At 39.6% G+C, this 19,896-nt stretch overlaps 1 protein-coding gene across 2 annotated transcripts in view; it reads left to right on the forward strand.

The window, feature by feature from the left end:
- The first annotated feature begins 3,394 nt into the window (after positions 1-3,394).
- The window catches only part of NPAS3 (neuronal PAS domain protein 3), a 587,887-nt gene continuing 571,385 nt past the window's right edge, over positions 3,395-19,896 (forward strand). For both annotated transcript variants that reach the window (XM_058829497.1, XM_058829498.1), the window contains exon 1: positions 3,395-3,927. In XM_058829497.1, coding sequence (XP_058685480.1) covers positions 3,878-3,927 — 50 coding nt within the window. In that variant the 5' untranslated portion in view covers positions 3,395-3,877. The remainder of the gene's footprint in view (positions 3,928-19,896) is intronic.

The raw sequence follows: 19,896 nt of genomic DNA on the forward strand, positions 1-19,896 counted from the left end.
GGGGGAGAGCTTGGTTGGAGGGGAGGGCTTTTTTTCTTTTTCTTTTTTTTTTTTTTTTTTTTTAATACAGCATCTTTTAAAATGCACTGAGAAGTAAACACAATCTCCTAGTTTTGTCTTGGATGAGCTGTAAAGCAACAATAGGGAAAAAAAAAAAAAAAGAAAAAAAAAAAGTGAGACCCCGGCATCTTAGCTTGGCTGCTGCAAAGTTTGGGATCCCGTCCGCTCATCCTTTCTAAAGAGGAATTTCTCAATGTCAATGCCTTGTGCAAATCCCAGTGTGTGGCAGCCAGGGGGATAATTGATCATGGTATGCTGATTGATAATTTTCTTTCAACCAAGAATTAGAGCAATTTTCACTTGGGGTTGCACACTTGCAATTCCACATTGTAGTTTTAACAGTTTTAGCATGTCACCTGTTACTACAGGGAAATATAGTCGAAACCCTAAGTATACTCAGCACTGTTATTTTTTTCATCTTAAATGCATTCTAATGCAAATGCAGGAAATTCACAGAGAGCGCCTTTAGGAAGCAAAGCGTAGAAAGTTGGCAGTAAGTCATAATGAAGTTTAAAGACGTTCCCCATTTGCCCTAACAATTCATCGATATATGCTGATACTAACATGAAGCTTAATTAATTACCTGACATTTCTTTATGTTTCTAAACCTGAAGTCTGAATCTGTTGGTTTGCTTTATCATAAGCTTATACCCGAAGCCGAATCCTCCAAAAAAAAAAAAAAAAAAAAAAAAAAGTAGACAACAACAGATTTACTGAAATCAGAACAAAACGTTCATATTTCTCTAAATGCAATAAAAAGGGTAGTGTCCCGAATATCTTGCTTTCCATTGTTGCATTAAATTAAATACCGAGAAGAATGCTGAATAATCTTTAATGTCCAAACTAAACATCCCTATGATGTAAAAGAAAAAAAAAAATAGGAAGTTTCAGCATAATATTTCAAACTTAATTGGTTTAGGAGCCACATTTAGATAACTGACCATTGCCTGTTCTGCCGTTCAGCAACTTTTATGTTGCTTCCCATAGCTTTGATGCCTGTGATAGAAAATGTTTGATGGTAACTTTTGTAGGCTTTATCAAATGAGAGTTAGGGAGCTGATACTCCTGAAATAAGCTCTGATGATACCTAAGGATGTTCTTAGCTAAGAAACATCCGAAACTAAGCAGGAGTCTTGCTTTGCTCAAGCAAACACACCAATCTTACACATACTTAAAAAAAAAAAATCCCAACACAAAAAACCCAAAAAAACTTGAATGTGAGAGTTATAAAGGGTGGATTAAAGTTTCTTTCTTTTTATGGCTTCTGTATGATTTTTGTCACTTATAAAATATTTAAATTACAATGGAAACTGACGGACACTTTAACGAGGAAGTACAGGCAGCAATCACAATAGTTTAGTCTGTGAAGTGGGGAAGTCAAGGGTCAGAAATGTCAGATTGGCTTTTAGACAAATGAAAGAGACCTCTGGAGACTTTAAGTTAAACAGAATTATGTAGACAAGGCAGCATACAATTTTTTTAGTACTTCGCGTTTAGTAGTTTGGTTCTATCAGTCTGTGATCAGGAAGAAGTTATAAAAGCAATACTTCTCTGACAAACTACTAACACGTCTAATCCAAATAGTGCTTAATAGATATTCATGTACTATTACTACCAGCAATCCAGACCAGTCTGGATGCTTCGCGCATTAACCTACGAGGGGAAACATTTATGCACTTCTTCCAGATTTTCACTATACATTATGGATGAAACAGCGTGGTTTACGTCGAACGATTTTTCTCCGTGCTTTCTCAAAACGCTTAAAATACGGCAGACACGACTCCTCCTTACCCTATCGCCACAGCCGAGGAGACACCTGTTAACTTTTTTTTTTTTTTTTTTTTTTTTTTACATTTCGGTGGCGAGGAGACAGGGCTGCCGGCTGGGAGCGGCAGCTGCTACTTTGTGGGCAGTCCCCCCCCGCAGCCCTTGGTGCCCACCTTGCACCCCCAGCGCCGCCCGGAGCGCTGCGCAGCGCGGCCCTGCCCGCCCGGGCGCGGCTCTCGAGGCCAGGCGGCCACACGTGCGCGGCCGTGTCCCCAGCCCCGAGCCGTGTGTCCCCAGCCCCGAGCCGTGTGTCCCCAGCCCCCGAGCCGTGCGTCCCCAGCCCCCGAGCCGTGTGTCCCCAGCCCCCGAGCCGTGTGTCCCCAGCCCCCGAGCCGTGTGTCCCCAGCCCCCGAGCCGTGCGTCCCCAGCCCCGGGCTGAGCGCCGGCCGCCCGCGCCAAGTTACGCCGGCCCGGTTGCCTCCTGCGGGAAGAAATCCCTCGGCCCCCGGTGCGCGGACGGCGCCCCGCAGCCAAACTTCCAGGTGTTTTGCTAACTTCTTCCCCTTGGCTCTGCCCTGCGGCTCGCACACGCTCTTGGCCCCCAGCCTCCGCCCCTCCCCCCCAAAAAACTTTTGGAGTAGTCGCGGACACGTTTCTCGTGAATTAATGCGGCCGACCTTCGGGGTTTGCCCCTTTCCCCAAGGAAACCCGTTGGATTTTCCCAGGGAGCAGGATCAGGCCCGGGCAGCTGTAATTCCAAGGGAGCAGCAGAACAGCCACAAAGTTACCTTGGAGATGAAAAGCTTTTAGCGAACGAGTGATTTCTTCTATAAGGGCTAGCAGCGCTCAGGTTCTCCCGGTGTCCTGGAAGGAACGATTAAGGTAGCGGTTTCTTTTCCCCGCTCCTTTACTTCATGATTAGTTTCATAATCTCCAATAAAACCGCGTGAAGTGCTACACCCTTTGCCAACAAAGCGGGTCATCACTCCAAGTTCGCGTTTCCAGCATTACGCCTTTTTATCCCGCTAGTACCCGATGTCCACTCTCAGGACGCGCGGGCGCGTTCTCGGACGTGGCGGGGGGATGTGCGGCTTTCCCCCGGCCCGGCCCGGCCCGTCCGGGCTGGCTCCGGGCACACCCGCGTACGGCCCTGTGGGTCGCAGGGCCCTCGCATCCCCCTGCCCGCGGTTCCCACCCGAGCCCGTCCTCCACCGCGGAAGCCCACGGGTGACGCGCTGCCTGTGCCCGCTGTGTTCCCGCCGCGCTTCTGCGCCCGGGGAGTTGGAGAGAGAGCCCCTGCCTCCCTCTGCTCCTCTTCCATGCTGGAGCCCAGACTCCAGAGGAAGAAAGTGTGCGAAACTGCAACTGAGTGGCGTTGTTGCGCCGGCAGCAGAGGCTGTGTCCCCTGCACGCAGAGCGGGAGCGGAGCAGGGAAAGCAGCTGGAAAATGCCCAGAAATACTTTCACAGCGGTCAAGCCTGGAGATCCCTGACACCCCTCCTTCCCTCCCCCGCCCCCGCCCCGCTAGCCCGATGGCCCGGCACCCCGCGTAGCCCGGCCCGCGGGGGTGTGTGTGCGAGTGTGCGAGAGAGTGCGTGTGCGTGCGTGTGTGTGAGAGAGTGTGTGTGTGTGTGAGTGTGAGTGTGTGCGTGTGCCGCACCTGCCGGGCGATGCCAGCGGCCGGGCTGCCCGCCGGGGCTGCGCCGCGGCTAGCTCTTCCCGCCGCCGCCGCCGGCCGCCGCCGCTGCCTGCGCTGGGCATGTCTCTGGGGCCGGCGGGGCCCCGGCTCCCTCCGCTCCTCGGCTTATGGACGGCGGCAGCGGCAGCAGCAGCGCTAGCAAGCAAGCGAGCAAGCAACCTGCACCAGGACTGCGCGGAGGAGTGGGAGCCCGCGATGCTTTGGCCTCAGTACTTTTCCTTAGCCTGTCTGGCTAACCGGGGCCATTGCTGCCGCCGCTGCTGCTGCTAGACACACAACACACACCAACATCAGGAGGGGGAAAAGTAAGGGAGAGAGGAGGAAAAAAAAAAAAAAAAAAATCCCAGGAAGATGGCGCCCACCAAGCCAAGCTTTCAGCAGGATCCTTCCAGGCGAGAACGGTAACACTTTCTCTTTATTGAACCTGCAGCAGCAGCAGCAGCAGCAGCAGCCGCCGCCGCAGCAGCGCCGGGCCGGGCCGAGCCGCCGGCGCCGGGGGCCGGGGCTGGCTGCCATGCCGGGGTGGGGGGGACCTGCCGCCGGCACCCGCTGCTCGCACAGCCGGGCACCGTGAGTTCCTCCTGGTGCGCACAGCCGCACTCACACACGCACACATACACACACACACAAACACACACGCACACACTCAGAACAAGCCGCGCAGCAGCGGCCCCGCTCCGGTGGCCGCACCGCCGCGGCTGCCGGAGCCGGTGCTTGGCGGGGCGCGTTGTGGAGCGGGCGTGTGTGTGCGTGTGTGTGTGTGTGTTTGTGTGTGCGGGGGTGGGAGGCCCCCGGGCAGCCCCCGCCGCTCGGCGGCCCTGGGGCGCCGCGCCAGGCCCGGCGTTCCGGGCGGAGGGGCCGGCCCCGCCGGTGCGGTTCAAGTGCGGCTAGGCCGGAGCGGGGGGGGCGCCGCCAGCTGCGCCCGCCGGGCTGCCCGGGCCGCCCCCGCCCCGCGGTGCCCGCGCCCCCCGGCGTGGGCAGAGCGGAGCCGGTGCGCGGGCGGGCGGGGAGGCGGTGCGCGGGGTCCGGGCAGGGAGGCGGGGGGTGATCGCGCTGCCCCCCCGCTTGGTCCCCGGCCCGCCGCCTGCCCCATGTACTTTTGTTGGGAGAGAGTGCTCGTGATTAATGTGCTCTGCTGGTGACACGAATTGCCCGTAGCGGATTTGTTCTAGTAAAGTGAATCTTTCTAGAAGTGACTGGTAGGAGACAAGAGTACAAGTTCATGTGATGTTACTTTGTGATTCTTACAAAAGTATTCAAAGCTACATTGCTACACTGCGACGAGATACATGCCCAGAAGAAGAGCAGTCAGTGGGTTTGGGGTGGGCTCTTTCCCTCCCGCCCCCCTTTAGCGTTATAAGTGAACTTGAGTGTGAGGGGTGAGGAAGGTTTCTGGCCTGAAGTTGGAAAGAGGGAAATTAACATTTAGATAACCATTAAAAGTAGCTGGATCATGTGTTAGTCCGTTTATATTTCACAGCACAAATAAGTCTGAAAAATATTTAAACAAAACTACTTTAGCCTTAATTTCATGCTTGCATATTTTAGAATGATCAGCGTTTCTAGTACAACTTCCAAACCCCACAGTTTTTGTCGAAGTAGCTGTGTCATTTTTCCTTAAGAAAGCAGACTGCGGGGTATACATCTCATATTCACCACTGAAGTGTTAGTGTGCTTGTCTTAGATGCATTAGTGTTAACTGATGCTCTTTGACAAAGCTATATTAATATATAGCAAAATTAGGAGATACACATAATGGGAAAACAGTGCGTACTTAGATGTCAATGACTTAACTGCAGATTTTCATTTTAAACTATACACATTTTTAAAAAAAAAAAATCCAGTGGCTGCAAAGGTGTTTCTGCTGTCTTAATAACACTTAAAGCAGGTTTTTCTCCTGCAGAGTTCTTTGTTGGAAAAACAATTCATATGAATTAGTCCTGTCCCCCCCCCGCAACAGACAATTCTGCTGTCTTCTTTCTGAGAATGTTACTATATTAGTGCTAAGTGTATTTGCCAGGATAGCTTCAGTAATCTCTCCAGCAGAAGCATATTTGTGTGCCATTTTGGGAATTTCTCTGAGATAGGAATCTTGAAGATAGAATTAATTTCTAGGGGAAACTTCATAGCCTGTGCATGAGTGCTTTCTTTATCACCTGTCTCCATTTGGCATTCGGAGAAGGTAAATCAAAGTGCGCGATTTGTTATTCTGCTCCACTTGAGAGCTGAACTAAATAACACTTGGTCTGAAATTCTGATTGAAGTTGTAGGAGGATATACTGTATTTAATTTAATGCCCTTTAATAGCATCTTCTTGTTCAGCTCTGATGCTGTCATTTTAAAGGTTGGATCAGAGTAGTTTTCCCCTGTAGGGAGTGGGAGGTATAATCATTTCAGGGGGAAAAGGTAGTCTAAATTCCTAGAACACTAATAGCCACAAATTTGGCCTAGTGTCCAAGAAGTTGTGTTTTGCCCTTAGGGTTCACTTTGTTATCACTCCGTACAGTGTTCTGGATAGTTTAGGTTTAAGTATTGCATGTAGAAGTCGATGACATTTTTTGTAGCAAAAATAATGGTAGTCTGTTTATTCCTTAAAAGTTTTGGAGAAAATGGATCAGTGCTTCAAGAAACAGATACTGATGTACATTTTATTAAAAGTTGTGTAATGTGCTCATGAGGTCTTGTGTGCAACTATTTTAGCTGTCTTTGTACGCATCCTTTCATCTGTGTGAACCAAGATATTTGAAATACAGGAGCATATCTCTTAGTGAAAAGGTTTGTCAGTTTCTTAGCTACTGCTTCACTAAACTAGTTCTCAAGATTAAGAATCCTCTAAATTGACTTTGCATGCATTGTTTTTTTAGTCTTCACTACCGCAAGTATTTAGGTAGATGGAGTTATATTTTTTCAAGCAAAGTGTGCTTACAAAACAGATGTAAAAAGTAGTAGTCCCTGATGTAACCAGGCACTTGAATAGTTTTGAAACTTTTTTCCACCTGTTTAGGTTCTTAAGGGATATATGAAAAGTTACACACTTACATCTGTTTGATTTTATTTTAAACTGTGAGTGTTAGCAAATTTTACAGTTACAGCTATGGTTTAGTTTTTTCAACTGTGTGGATATACACCCAAGAAAATGAAATAGAAGTGTCACGCATATGATATGCCAGCCTTGATTTGTATAGCATATCATAATATTAAAGTGCTATTGGTTTAAAGTGAAAGAGAAAAAACCTTTATTTTGGCACTTTTTCTAGAGCATGATCTTAAACATAACAGTGATAAATGATGATATGCATTGTCTAACACTTGCTTTTATATAAATAGCTCCAGAAGATTGCTTAAATGATAATCGAAAATATGAAATAGGGTGGCCTTCATATCACAAGGCCAAGGGTCTACAAATGGAAAAACTGAAATAATGAAATATTTCCAAGGCAACAGACTGTCAACAAGAACAGTAATGCATGGGCATATCATAGAGCTACCAGAGAGGATATTAGATCTTATAGCTCTAGAGCCAGGAGTTATAATGACCTTTATTAAATAGAGCCCTCCCACATTACAACAATCTTTCTGATTTCTGATTTATGGATTAGCAGTCATACTACTCTTCATAATTTGAAACATTCTCCCACCATATTTGATTTGCTGCATTTTTCTCCACTGGAATAATACATTATTTAGAGCTTACATGAGAATATTGATCAACAGAACTTATATTAAGTATTTTCAGTAACTAATGGGATTCCGAATAACAAGGTTTTGTCTGCAGCACCATTTTTACATTCTTTACAGCACAGCTGTTTTTTTCTTACTAAGTATATCCAGTTAGCTTGTTTTCTAACAATTTGATGGCTTTATATTCTAATGCTGTCCTATAAGTAAGTTACAAATAATTAGAGAATTTTGTTAACAGATGAATACAACACCCGGAGTCATAGGTATTTTTAAGAGAATATGAGGATCTATTGTCAGTACCCATCTCTTTTTATTAGCATCTCACTTGAATTTCAGAGTCTAATATACTGGCAATTTCAAATCACATTTGTTTGAAACTTGGCACACAAGTTGCCAGCCCAGATGGGAATTTTACTGCAAGAGTGATGTAAAACAGTTGTTGAAAATTGACATTCTAGGTGTTAGTTTCATCACCATACTTCCTAAAAAGTAAAGAATGTTTAATTTTGGTTTTTTTTTTTTTTTTGTTTCATAAAATGATCTTAATAACAATACCCTCTATTCTGGAAAATGTATTCTAAGATAAGAATTTTGAATAACTGATACTGATCATGAAAACTAACTATTACCATTTTATTAACATTTTTGGAATGATTCTTTCCTCACTGAGGTCAGTAGATTGAAGCCATTTAACCAATGTGGCAGAAGTTCATTTGTTAGCAATTAAGTAACTGTTTACTGTTATGAAACCATTTCCTGAAATCTTATCTCATCTCATCTCATCTCATGTGATTAAACCTTACATTCAGTTATTCCATCAGATAAATTTTATATTATTATCAGCAGTAGCTCTTGCAGGTGTAAAAGCACCTCATCTTGTGTTTTCAGCATAGTCACGTCAGCATAGTCATAGCATATTTTAAAATGAATCAAACAAACTTGTCCTGCAGGATGTCACCCTGGAAATTTGTTTATATATTCTTAATATAGGATATTTTTAAGGTACCTAGCAAAGAATGCATTTTTACCCCAGTCATTTGTTACTTTGGTTTGTTTGCTTATGCTTAATGTTTGTCTTTTTTTTTTTTTTTTTTTTTTTTTAAGAGGCTGGCAAAGATTTACGGCCATGCGTGGAAATGTTTTGAAAATTCATTTCAAAAGAATTACATTTTTTTGGTAGAGGTGGTTTCTTTCTATGTAATATTTATAAGGCTACTGTATGTTACCTTTAACATACAAAATCCCATTAGTGCGAATGAGGTGTGCGACTTTTTGTTTAATAGGACTTTGCATAATAAGGATAATTTGTAATAATATTGTATTTTGCCGCATAAGAAGATGTGCCATAGTAAGAATAAAATAATTGCTGCCATGTCTTATATGACTAGAGCATTGTTCTGTGACTAGCTCGAGCAGTGGTTTTGCAATACACAAAGTCCCAGTCAAATGAATAGGACCGTTGTGCCATTCATTTGAACAGGACTTTGAGTAGTACAAATATTCGTTAATTTTGTATGCCACAGAAGTATATTACACAGGACAAAGAAGGTACAGTAAGGGTAGGATAGTATTTGTGTCTCTAACTTGGCAGAGCTGGACCCTGTCTTTGGGAGAATATTGAGTTCAAGTTGTACCTTAATCTTTGGAAAAGTCCCAAATGAAATTATGTACACAATTAAAGTATACTATAGAGAATCACAAGCAAGGATAAAAGTATTTTTAACTTATAATTTAATAGATGTGAATTTTATCTCAGAGAGATTGCAATGACAAATATACTTAGTGAGAGGAGGAGTGAACTTCGCCTCTGTGTGTTATTGTAAAACGCAAAAGTCTTGAGATTGTCAAGTAAAAATGGAGTGATTCTCAAGGAGATCCTGATCTCAGCCTGCTGCAGCTAGATACTGAGAGTTATCCAGCCCTTACCCAGCACTCCACATGCAGGCGAGAGCCAGGCACATTAAAGAACAAGTGATATGTAAGAAAGAATTTGAAACGGATTACTGAAAGCAGAATTTTGAAGATTTTCTTACAGGCTATTTTCCCAGCCTTTCTTGTGTGTTGCATTTTGGACTTTCACTCTTCTGTCATGTTATGCCATTTGTCTGTTCTGGGAAACTTCTCATTGATGTCATCCAATGTCTGAAGAAGACTTTAATATTAATACTGAGTATTTCTGTAGATATGTTTCTTTATTTGGCTTAGCGTGCTTCGAAAGGTCTGAAAACGCTGTTCTACATGTTTTACTGATGAGATAGTTACACACAAAAGGTTTTTGAGAACTAGCAGAAGTGGCAAAAGATGTCAATGTTAGCATTAGGAATAAAATTCCAGCCCCCATTTTGACTGTGTATTCAAAGATTACACTGCCTTCATTAGAGGGATTTACATTTCTTTTACAGGCAAAACCTCCACTGAAATAAAGTGCTTTCAGAGAATGGCTTGATTGCAATTTAAAATTAGCTGTTAGCTTGATATATAATAGAAGTTCAACACTTATGTTAAATAATTTAAGTGGAAAAGTACTGTTCCATTACCTGCAGGCATGTTAGGTTTACATATGTATATAGTGAACTTAGGGGACATAGTCTGAATAATATGTATGTACGTAATCTATGATAATGTCCCAGGGGCTTGGATTTTCTGAAGAGCCTATTGGATTTAGGCATTCAACACATACTGCATTTTAGTGAAATATGGGCACCTAAATCCTATAAGCTCCCTTTAAAATACTTGCCTGGGAATTTTGTCTCCAACAGAAATTTAGAACAGGCTTCATTAGATACTACATTGTTTTAAATTGAATTTTATTGTGTAATGAATAGTCTTTGAATAGTCATTTTGGATGAAGTCCTGAAGGGTTATAGCTTTGCTGAAATTTAGGCACAGAACTGTGTATTTAGATATCAGAACTCTATATTTACATATTAGAATGGGGGGTAGGTGTGGGGGATTTCTTTCCCTCTTGTTTAAATGTCATGTTTGAAAGTCATGTGCAAATTCACATTTACAATCAGTTTACTCACAACCTAGGCTTATAAGAGTTAGGTGCCAAAGCTGTAATTAATTTAGCAAAAGTATAGTATACCAAATTTTAGGAGAATGTTTGTTAAAAGGCTGTTTTTTCTTAGAGATAATGGGAGGCAGAATTTTTTACTTTGTGGGAAAAAAATGTAAGTGGGCAGTTTTAGCAGGTCAAGGTTGAGGTCAATGGAAAGAGCTGAGTGACTGAATCTGTACGGTGCTGGCAGCAGGATTAAAAAAGTAAAAAAGAATTTAAAAAAAAAAAGAATAGCTGCCAGTGGTACTTATCCTTCAACCTTCACAGCTGAAAAAAAAAAAGTAGCTGATTTTATTTGTCTGACTATAGTTGGATGTAGGATTGGCATGTTTGCTTCACCTTTGCATAAATTGCTAGCAGTATGGACAGGAGGTTCTCTGCAAGAACTGCATTTTAAAAACAAACCTGTTTTCTCTTACTAAATAACAAATAGGAGATGAACATAAAAAGAGAAACAAATACTTTGGGCTAATTTATCTATTTATTCTTTCTGAGCTGCTGTTCAGTTTTACAACAAAACTTGCATTTCTTGTGATTGAAAAATCAAAAGTACAGTAATTTTTTCCATCGGCTGAATGAGCTAGATAAATGGTACTCAAGTAGTTGTTTGCAGAATCCAAGTAGTTTACTAAAGTATCTTAATTAATTGGATGTTCACTTTAATAGTGAAGTTTCCTGTTTGTAGGCAGTGCTCTGTAACAAGAACATATATTTGATACATAAATGATACATATGGTTTCAGAAGGCCCATATTTATTCAAGATCTATTTTTACTAAACAACTGTTTCAGATTAACAAACAACAGGAAATAAATGAAGGTGACAGAAAATAGACTTCAGATGAGAAGCATGATAGAAAAGATACAGCTGATTCCAGATCTGTCAAACATATATGCTGTTTCCTTTATCAATCACTCTACTTACACTCAAATTTCCAAACTAAGAGTTGCTGTCTTTCCTTTTATTCCTTTTTTAATAGGAAGAAAAATGCTTCTTTACAGAACTGCAATTCTGAAACTGATATTCCATTTGTATCACTTCCAAAAACCAGAACAGGAGACTGTAGGATGTAGCAAACATTGCAAATCTCTTTTACTTTACACTCAGATTATTTGACATACTGAATGTCTATCTTTAGGAACAACCAGTATTTAGATTATGGATTTAGAATTCCTTTAGGAGTCATTGTATAAAAAAATTTGTTTATTATGGTAGTACTGCAGGAAAAAAAAAAAGATATTTAAGTTCTATTCATGCTTTATTTGTTTCTTTTGACAATTATCATATATTGCAGTATTTGTTCAATTCAAATAGGAAAAAAAACCCCAAAATTATAAAGGGAAAAAGTGTGTTTTAACACACAGGGAATGGAAAGATACTTTGCCTGAAAAGCAAAATTAGAGTTCTTCAGTATTTATTCTGCTTCTCACAAATTATGAGGAAAAATTTAAAGGATTTTTCACTGACTTTTATACATTTACACTGCAAAGTACAGGCATATGTTGTATATTAGACAGATACAGAATATGTATTTGTTTGAAAGGAAATAATGCTAGTTGCTCACCTTCACCAAGCTATGTCTTACTTTATCTAAAGTTAAATGTAAATACATGTATTGGAATGGAGATTTTCTTTCCCTCTAATACTGTGAGTGAAAAGTAGGCTCATCTTTTTTTTTTTTTCTTTTCCTTTTTTCTTTTTTTTTTTTTCCTCCTCATTTTTATTGTTCTGTGTAAATGTAATTTGTTAATCCTGTGAAATTTGTCATAGATAAATTTGCTTGGATTATCTTGTCACCACCGTATCTGCATTCTTTTGTTCATTGCTTATTCATAATTTAACAGTCTGGCAGTGAGCCTTTTTGGGATGCTCACAAAAGATATATGACCTCTACCAGCTGCTACTATAACCTGCAGAATGCACAGCAAGACATTAGAAACGTGAGGATTCCTCTACTGATTAAAGTGCTCTTCATTTAAACAGTCTGTTCATAAGAATCTCAGGAATCTTTGTAGATAGCAGTTTTGATTTTTCTTTTCTCACAAAATTATTTCTAACATTTTCTTCTCCTGAAGGGAAAACTAACACTGAACCTTAAGATGGTGATGCTTAGCTCTCAGATGGACTAATGGAAATTAAATCTCTCATTACCTATGCCTGTGTACACATAAGCGTGTATGTGTATTTACACATTTTTGTATACCTGTACCAGTCTCTACCTATGCATATATATATATATATATATGTATATATATATGTATTTCCTGCAGTTTTACAGTGGGAGAAATTAGTGCCCACGTGTGCTATTTTAAAGCTAACTCATCTATTAGGATATTTTTCAGCACATGTTATTATGCAGTACTAATTTACAGAAGAGTTATCCAGTTTAACCCTGCTTTAGCCCTAGTGTCTTACAGACTCTATTGTGTAAATACTCAACATTATACAGTAGATGAAAGACATTAAATATAATGTTACTTGAAGTGTAACAACATTTTAGATTTTCATTATTCTCCTGACTCAATTTAGCATATAAATTTTTCCCTTTTTCACTTTATTTTTCTTCTTATCTGCAGATCAGCTTGTGAGTGATGGCTAGTTTTTACCTCCCCTTTGTGCTGGCACATGATTATAGTTCAAAATAATTCATTGCTAATCCATGCAGTATTGGTTCATCTCCATCACTTTGTTTTGTGATTAGAGCCTCAGGCCTGTAAGAACATCCTTCTGCACAGTTTTCTCTCCTGATTTTCTTTGACTGCATCCCATTTTTAATGTAGTTTTATCATTACTGCTCACCTACCAATCCTATTTAATTTTTAAAAAATGTATCAGTTATAAGAAATTAATATTTTGTGGGGTTATTTTTCAAGGCTTGATGAAAAATGTTTTTTTTCCACTGTAAGTAAGTCTTCAGCACTGGTGTGTACAGGTCTTGGTTCATCTCAGCTGATGATGGAAATCTGACTTGAGATTCTCATTTTTCCTTAGCAGACTGAATTCCCTCTCTACTTATTTACATTAGGTGCCTCAAGAAGTCCAGAATCTTAAAAAGAAACACTGTTTCTTTTCTGAAAGAGACTACAATAGAATAGTAATTACTGTCTTGTCATTTTCACCACAACATTTCAAGCAGAGCTGGTGTAAAATAAAGCTGACAGAGGAACTTTTAAAATATATAGGGCGTGATCCTACTATGATCACTCTGGTTGAAGTTACTGTCTGTTGGGTCAGATATGAGCTGATGTGACATTAGAATTGGGCTTATGTGATACCATGATATTGTACTTTGATCAGATTTACATTGAGTATTTCCAGATTTTGAAGAAAATTCATAATTTTATTTCACATAAAAAGATGCTAATTTTATGAGAAGGTCATCTAAAAGATTTTTCAAGACTTTGTTTCAGCATTGAGTAGTCCTGTGTTCCTTTTAATAATTACTTTCATCTCATTGTAGCCGTGTGTTTGAAAGTGTAGGTCAATAAGGATGATCGCATTCAGAATTTCATGATCTGTGTAGTGGAACAAATTGAAAGCAAAGCCTGTATCAATCACTGTGAAGGGAGGGTTAATTGTTACTGCTTCTCAAGCCTCTGGACAGATAAACCAGTAATGAAATACTTATTGCTCTGATATGTGAATGGTTAAGGATGAAACAATGGAAACAGAAGCAGTCTTCAAAGATAATAAAAAATAAAAAAATTAAAAAAAAGCAAAAAAGGCAAAGAATAATTTGGACTAAAGTAAGATACTGTGTATGCTGTGTATTAACATTTTGAAGGTAATTTTGTTTTCATCTAATACAGCCTTCTAGGAATGGTGTAAGACAGTAGAATGTATCACGTTTCTAAAGCAAAAATAAAACATGAATTTTACAGCTTTTATTATGCAAACAATTTAAAAGGTTTTGCATTAAGCCTGGACCTTAGGTAAAAGTTACATTTCTACATTAAATGTTTCCTTTTATTTTCTCTGTTTTTAATTTGTGGTACCTTTAAGTGTTTATTTCTTTTCTTTCTTTAAAAACACAGCTGTATTTACTAAATCAAGTATGTTTTGTTTTCATGTGATGTTGTTTTAAAGCATTTTGCCTACAGCCAAGCAGGACTCTAAAAGAGTGTTTAAAGATAGAAGCAGAAAAATAAAAATTAGTGCAAAACCAAATTACGATACTACAGTAAATATTTAACTATTTCTAGATTGTGAACTTAACATTTTAAACATCTGTTAGTTACTTATATGTTGAAATATATGCAAAAATATTTAGCCAAATTGAAGTCTTAGGCCCATGACAATCATCTCAACACAGTGGGTAGTTCTGAAAATTAATGAGAATGATAATACTGTAAAGACTGTTCCAGAGTTTGCCCAAATTCATTATCTAAGACTCTTGTTAAGAACATCTCAAAGAATTTTAACCAGGAAAATATATTAATGGTTCAAAAGCATTTTTCAAAATGGTGATTTATAAAAGTATAATGGAATTATATATGCAAGAGCTATAGTTAGAAACACAAATAATGCAGGAGCAGCACATTATGAAGGAACATTTTCCAATAGCTAGACTACTAGGCTTTGATTTTGTCCATAGGTGTCAAGGTTTCCTTAACAATTTATATTTTGAGATGAAGGAAATGAAAAAATGTAGGCAACGTATAAAAATAAAAAATTTTTTGTCTCCTTGTTAGCTACTTAATGAGGCCTATAGCTGCTTAAAAGCTAAGCAAAGTAATTAATAATTTTAGAACTAGTATAAACATCTTTTAGACAATTGAAAAGCACTTTCAGGAGGAAGGGTGATGAGACACATCTTTAGATTTCTCTTCAGAATGTTAAGAATTTCCTGTTGCCTGTTTCCTGATGGGATTGACGCAGCTGTGTATCATATGGAATGAAAGAGGAACCAAGTGCCTGGCTTTATTTTATTCAAGTCTTCACTTAAGAAAATGTATGTGTTGATTTTGGCTCTTTTTTCAACACATCCCTAATATGAATGCTATACACAAAATTGTCCAAATGAGAGCTAATTATAATTAATTTATCTTTTTTTTCTAAGGGATAGAAAACGTTAATAAATAAAATGTATCAGTAAGTATGGTGGTGGTTTTTTTTGTTGGTTTTTTTCCTTTTTCTTTGCTGTGTGCAATGAAAAATAGAGAGCTTGGAAGATTACTGTTATTTCTATTTGTATTTTCAGAAGTTGTTGGTGTATAGAAGTATCTGTGAGTATTTGCATGTGCACGTGTAATTGTTGGAAAACAAGTTAGTTTACAGAGTTTCTTACTCATTTTGGCTGTTGTGCAATCACATAGCTCATCTATAAAACATCCTTCATGGGAGATGTGAAAGCAAAATAGAGAGGAATAGGAGGATCAAAAAATTTTTTTAAGTAGTAGTTTTGTTGTAGCCTGTCCCACCTCATGGAGCAATTCTTTGAAGACAGTTCAGTCTGGAAACTGTACTTAATTTTTTTAGTAATTTCCTTCTCTGGCAAGAGAAAGCTTAGCAGAAGATGGCAAATGTGGTTAACTGATCTGAGAGTGGGTAACAAAAGGCAACGCAGATCCATAGCCACCCTTCCACTTGTGAGCCTCGTAAAGCTGTGTAGTACTCAGCTCCTGCTGGAATTCATACTAGCTCAGGGCAATACGATCTTCTTCTCAGAGGGCTGTATTAGGCAAATTCAGTCACTAAATAGAAGCTCTGTTTATTGCAATTCCATGAGTAAAGCAGCTTCTTAGCAGCCTGCTGTGGCCCCTGCTGCCGCAGCAGAAACAGGCACGGTGCAGAGTGCACTGCAGCGATGGGCAGTAGTGTGCAGGGCATGCTAAAAGGCAGAGCAGAGGCACATGTGGGGTGATTGCACCCGATTACTTCTGAGACGGCCTCTCCAAGCACGATACGGACTTCTGAAGATCACTTTAATCATTGTGAATTGCACTTTAAATCTTAAGCTTTCATTCTCTCAACCTGCCAGCCAGCTGTGAAAACAGTTGACCATGTCCCTGCTCTTTTTGCCCTGTGACTTCTTGGCAAATGCCGTCTTTTCTGCTGCTTTTGGATACTTCGATCATTTCTTCAGTGCATCCTTTGGAAGATCTTTCTCATTCATTACCCAGCTTTGTGTGGGAGTTCTGCAACATGTTGTCTCTCAACCACCCTCTTTCTTCCCCCCTTATTCTGCTCTTCATTTTTGCATAATCTTATGTGGAAAGACAATTTAAGTATCATCTCTTTGCAGATGATTCACAGGCTTATGGTATATGTATCTCAATGAAAATGTAGTCTTGCTTCTCTGTCTTCTCCTTATGGCCTAGTTTAGATTCCCTTAGTCAAAACAGATCTCCTAGAGTTCTTTACAAACTCTCCATCTACTTTTCAAGTTAACACTGCTGTATTGCCTGTTAGGAGAGGTCTCTAATTTGGCAGTCTCTCTGATACAGACTTCTTCCTAGTAAGCATAGTAGTTAAAAAGGCAAATAGATTATTTGGGGTGAGTAGGACAAAATAGAAAAACAAACCGAAAACATGAATTCCAATCCATAAATCCAGTAGGTGAAATCTATCTGTGGTATCTGTGTATTTTTGTTATCATCATTTCGAAAAGATACTGCAGTTTAAGGTAAGGGCATAAAGGCTGAGGAGGTACATGGAAGGAGTTTTGTCAGAGGAAGAGTTAAAGTAAAATACTTCCTCTTGGAAAAGAGATGAATGAACGAGGCCTCAAAAAGGTAGTTGGGGAACCGGTATTCATTAACTTTAGTATTATGAGAACAAGGAAATATTCTGTGTAATTCTCAGGAAGCAGTTCTAAAACATTTAACAGAAGTTGTACTTTCTTGTTTGTTTGGTTTTTTTTTCATGGTTTTTCTGTGTGCCTCCCTTCCATCCTACCATGTAGCATGCAATTGAATTGAATTCCTTGCCAAAGGGTGTTTTAGAGATGAAAATATGAACAGGCTCAAAAATGCATCAGGCATTATTACTCTATTACATCTCTGAGGAGCTGTTAAGTGTGATGGTGATGATGCAACTCAACTTCAGGAAATTTTTACACAGCTGACTGCTGTGTGCTGACATGGAATACCATGGAAAGGGATGCTATTTCTCTGCTATATTGGTTTTTTTTTTAATGACCTAGTGTAACTGTTTTGCTCTGCTCTGAAGTTCTTTGCATTCAGACTGCATCAAAGTCTTGCAGGCTTTTTCTGCCTAACATCCTCACTGTATGCTTTCCTGCCTACTCTTCAGTTAAATGCTCATCCTCACTACCATTGAGAAATATTTTTTCTCCAGTCCTGTCTATCCAGAATCGTCTTACAGAGATCATTTGTGGAATGACAGACTGTAACACTGACCATGTCTTTTTATATCCCCCCTGACATCTCTTCTCTGGTGCATGAAGTATTAGTCTCTTGCCCTAAGTTTCAAGTCTGTCTTCACCCAGCTGTATCATACTGTTTCTCTTTGTCAAGGTATTCCTTCAAGTTGTAACACTAGCTGTGTTGCCCATTTACTATTTTGAAAGCACACATTTGTTTAATACCTTATGCTTGGATGAGGATTCCTTTGTAACACTGCCTTTTGGATTCATCTCTCTTCCCAAGCTCTTCCTTACCTGAAATGCCTACAAAGGCATCAAGCTACTTCTAACTAGATATCACTTCTTGTGATGCTAGCTGCTGTCTTACTGCTTCTAAATATTTTCCTATCTCTTATTTGATACTTGCTTTCTAGGATTTTGGGGGCTCAGGGCAGGGGTTTTGTCCCGTGGTACTTGGTTACGTAGTGGATGTGTTGGTATTACTGTTGCTGCTATCAATATGAACATTTTATCAGTGTGCTCGGACGATCTGTGGCGCTGAGGTCCTGTAAGAGGTAGTGATGTCTTTTAAATGTGTTAAGGTGTGAAAGGCTTTTATGAAATGCAGAGGAGATGGAACAAACTAATGACAGACTAATCCACTGAATGTTCCGAAATACGTATTTGTTTGAGGAAATGCCTGCACTGAAAATGATTGAATGGTGACTTTGGGTGTGTATTATATATGCTATCACTTATGTTGTTCCTTTCAGCTACTTTTGGGGATTGCTGGAGGTGGGATACAGGAAACCCTGGTCTGACCCAATACTCCTGTTCTTGCATTGTTATGTAGAATGTTTCTGGAAGCTATAGCAAGTCTCCTTGGTGATTCTGTCGCTTAGAAAATTGTTGAAGAAAATGGTCTCAGTTAAATAGTTCTGGTTACTCTCATTTTTAGTGCATTTCATGAATGGATATGAGATATATCACAGCTTAATTACCCTGCTTTATAATGTGTTGTTATCTCGCATTGATACGATTAAGGAAGACCTTATTTGGACTGTATGGACAAGGCATCATACCATACAACGCCTAGGAAAAAAAGTACCTGCTTTGAAAAGTTCATCGTTTTAATTGCTGTTTATTCTTCATTTGTTGGAAAGGGTTTTCTCTAACACAGTTAATTTTACACTCCTATTTGAAGTTTTATTTTTCTATGATCAAGCAAAGTGCATATTAAACAGATTGAATTTAGCAAAATTAAATGCTTGGATATGATTTTTGCTTGGTGAAACCCCAATGGCATAAAATTAATTGCTCACTTGAACATTGCAATGAACATGCGTGAACTTCAATGTGTAATATACTTTTAGACCAGGATGCAGGTTATTTATTTTATACGTGATAAAAGTAAGCATAATCAACTACTAGTGATATGGTCATTAGTTTAAAGGACATGAAATCAAAATATGCATGGATGACTTTTGTCAAAGGTATGCAATATTGGACCCATATAATTTCTGTATCTTGTTTTTTGAGGAAGAACTGATTTGTAATAACTGTTTCCATAAGTGTTTAAGTTTCCATGTTAGCAGAGATAAGCTATCATGTATGTTAGTTTAACTAATTGTATGCTTAAGTATTTGAAGTATTTGAAGACATGTATTTCAGTTGTATCAGTGTAGACTTGGCACTACTAGAAAGGCTTCAGATTTATCTAGGTAGCTGCAGGTATACAATTTGCTCTTCCTTGAGTTCTAGCTTGAAATAATTCCTCTTATGTTGATTTGTTTAAGGAAAGGGACGTGAAAGACAAACTATGGAATGCTGTTCATCAGGAGGTATCCATAACTAATTGTATAGTAGTATTCTGATAACCAGGTCTTTAATCAGGAGGAGAGATTTGGAGAGTTCCAGGATGGGGAATTGAAAGTTGGGTGGCCACATTTGCTGTCACCTTGAGAGGGAAAATGGAAAATGTATTCTAGAAAAATAATTGTGTAGACTTTTGTGGAAGATAAATACAGCTCAGAAGCCTACAGGAATGTGTTGGAAAGAGGAAACAGTTTGATTTCTTTTCAGGTTAGAACATCTATCACCAGTCTTGACCGGGCCTGATTTTACTGTATGATGCCATGAGAGGCTTAGACTATGACCTGCTTCAAATCACAAGACAGCTGAGGTTGTCAGGAACCTCTGGAGGTCATCTAGTCCAGCTCCCACTGCTGAAGCAGGATTATCTGGATCAGGTGTCCAGGTCTGTGTCAAATTAGGTTTTGAATATCTCCATGGATGAAGATTCTACAACTCGTAAAATCAGCTG

This window comes from Poecile atricapillus, chromosome 1 (assembly GCF_030490865.1).
Source record: "Poecile atricapillus isolate bPoeAtr1 chromosome 1, bPoeAtr1.hap1, whole genome shotgun sequence".
Lineage (NCBI taxonomy): Eukaryota > Metazoa > Chordata > Aves > Passeriformes > Paridae > Poecile > Poecile atricapillus.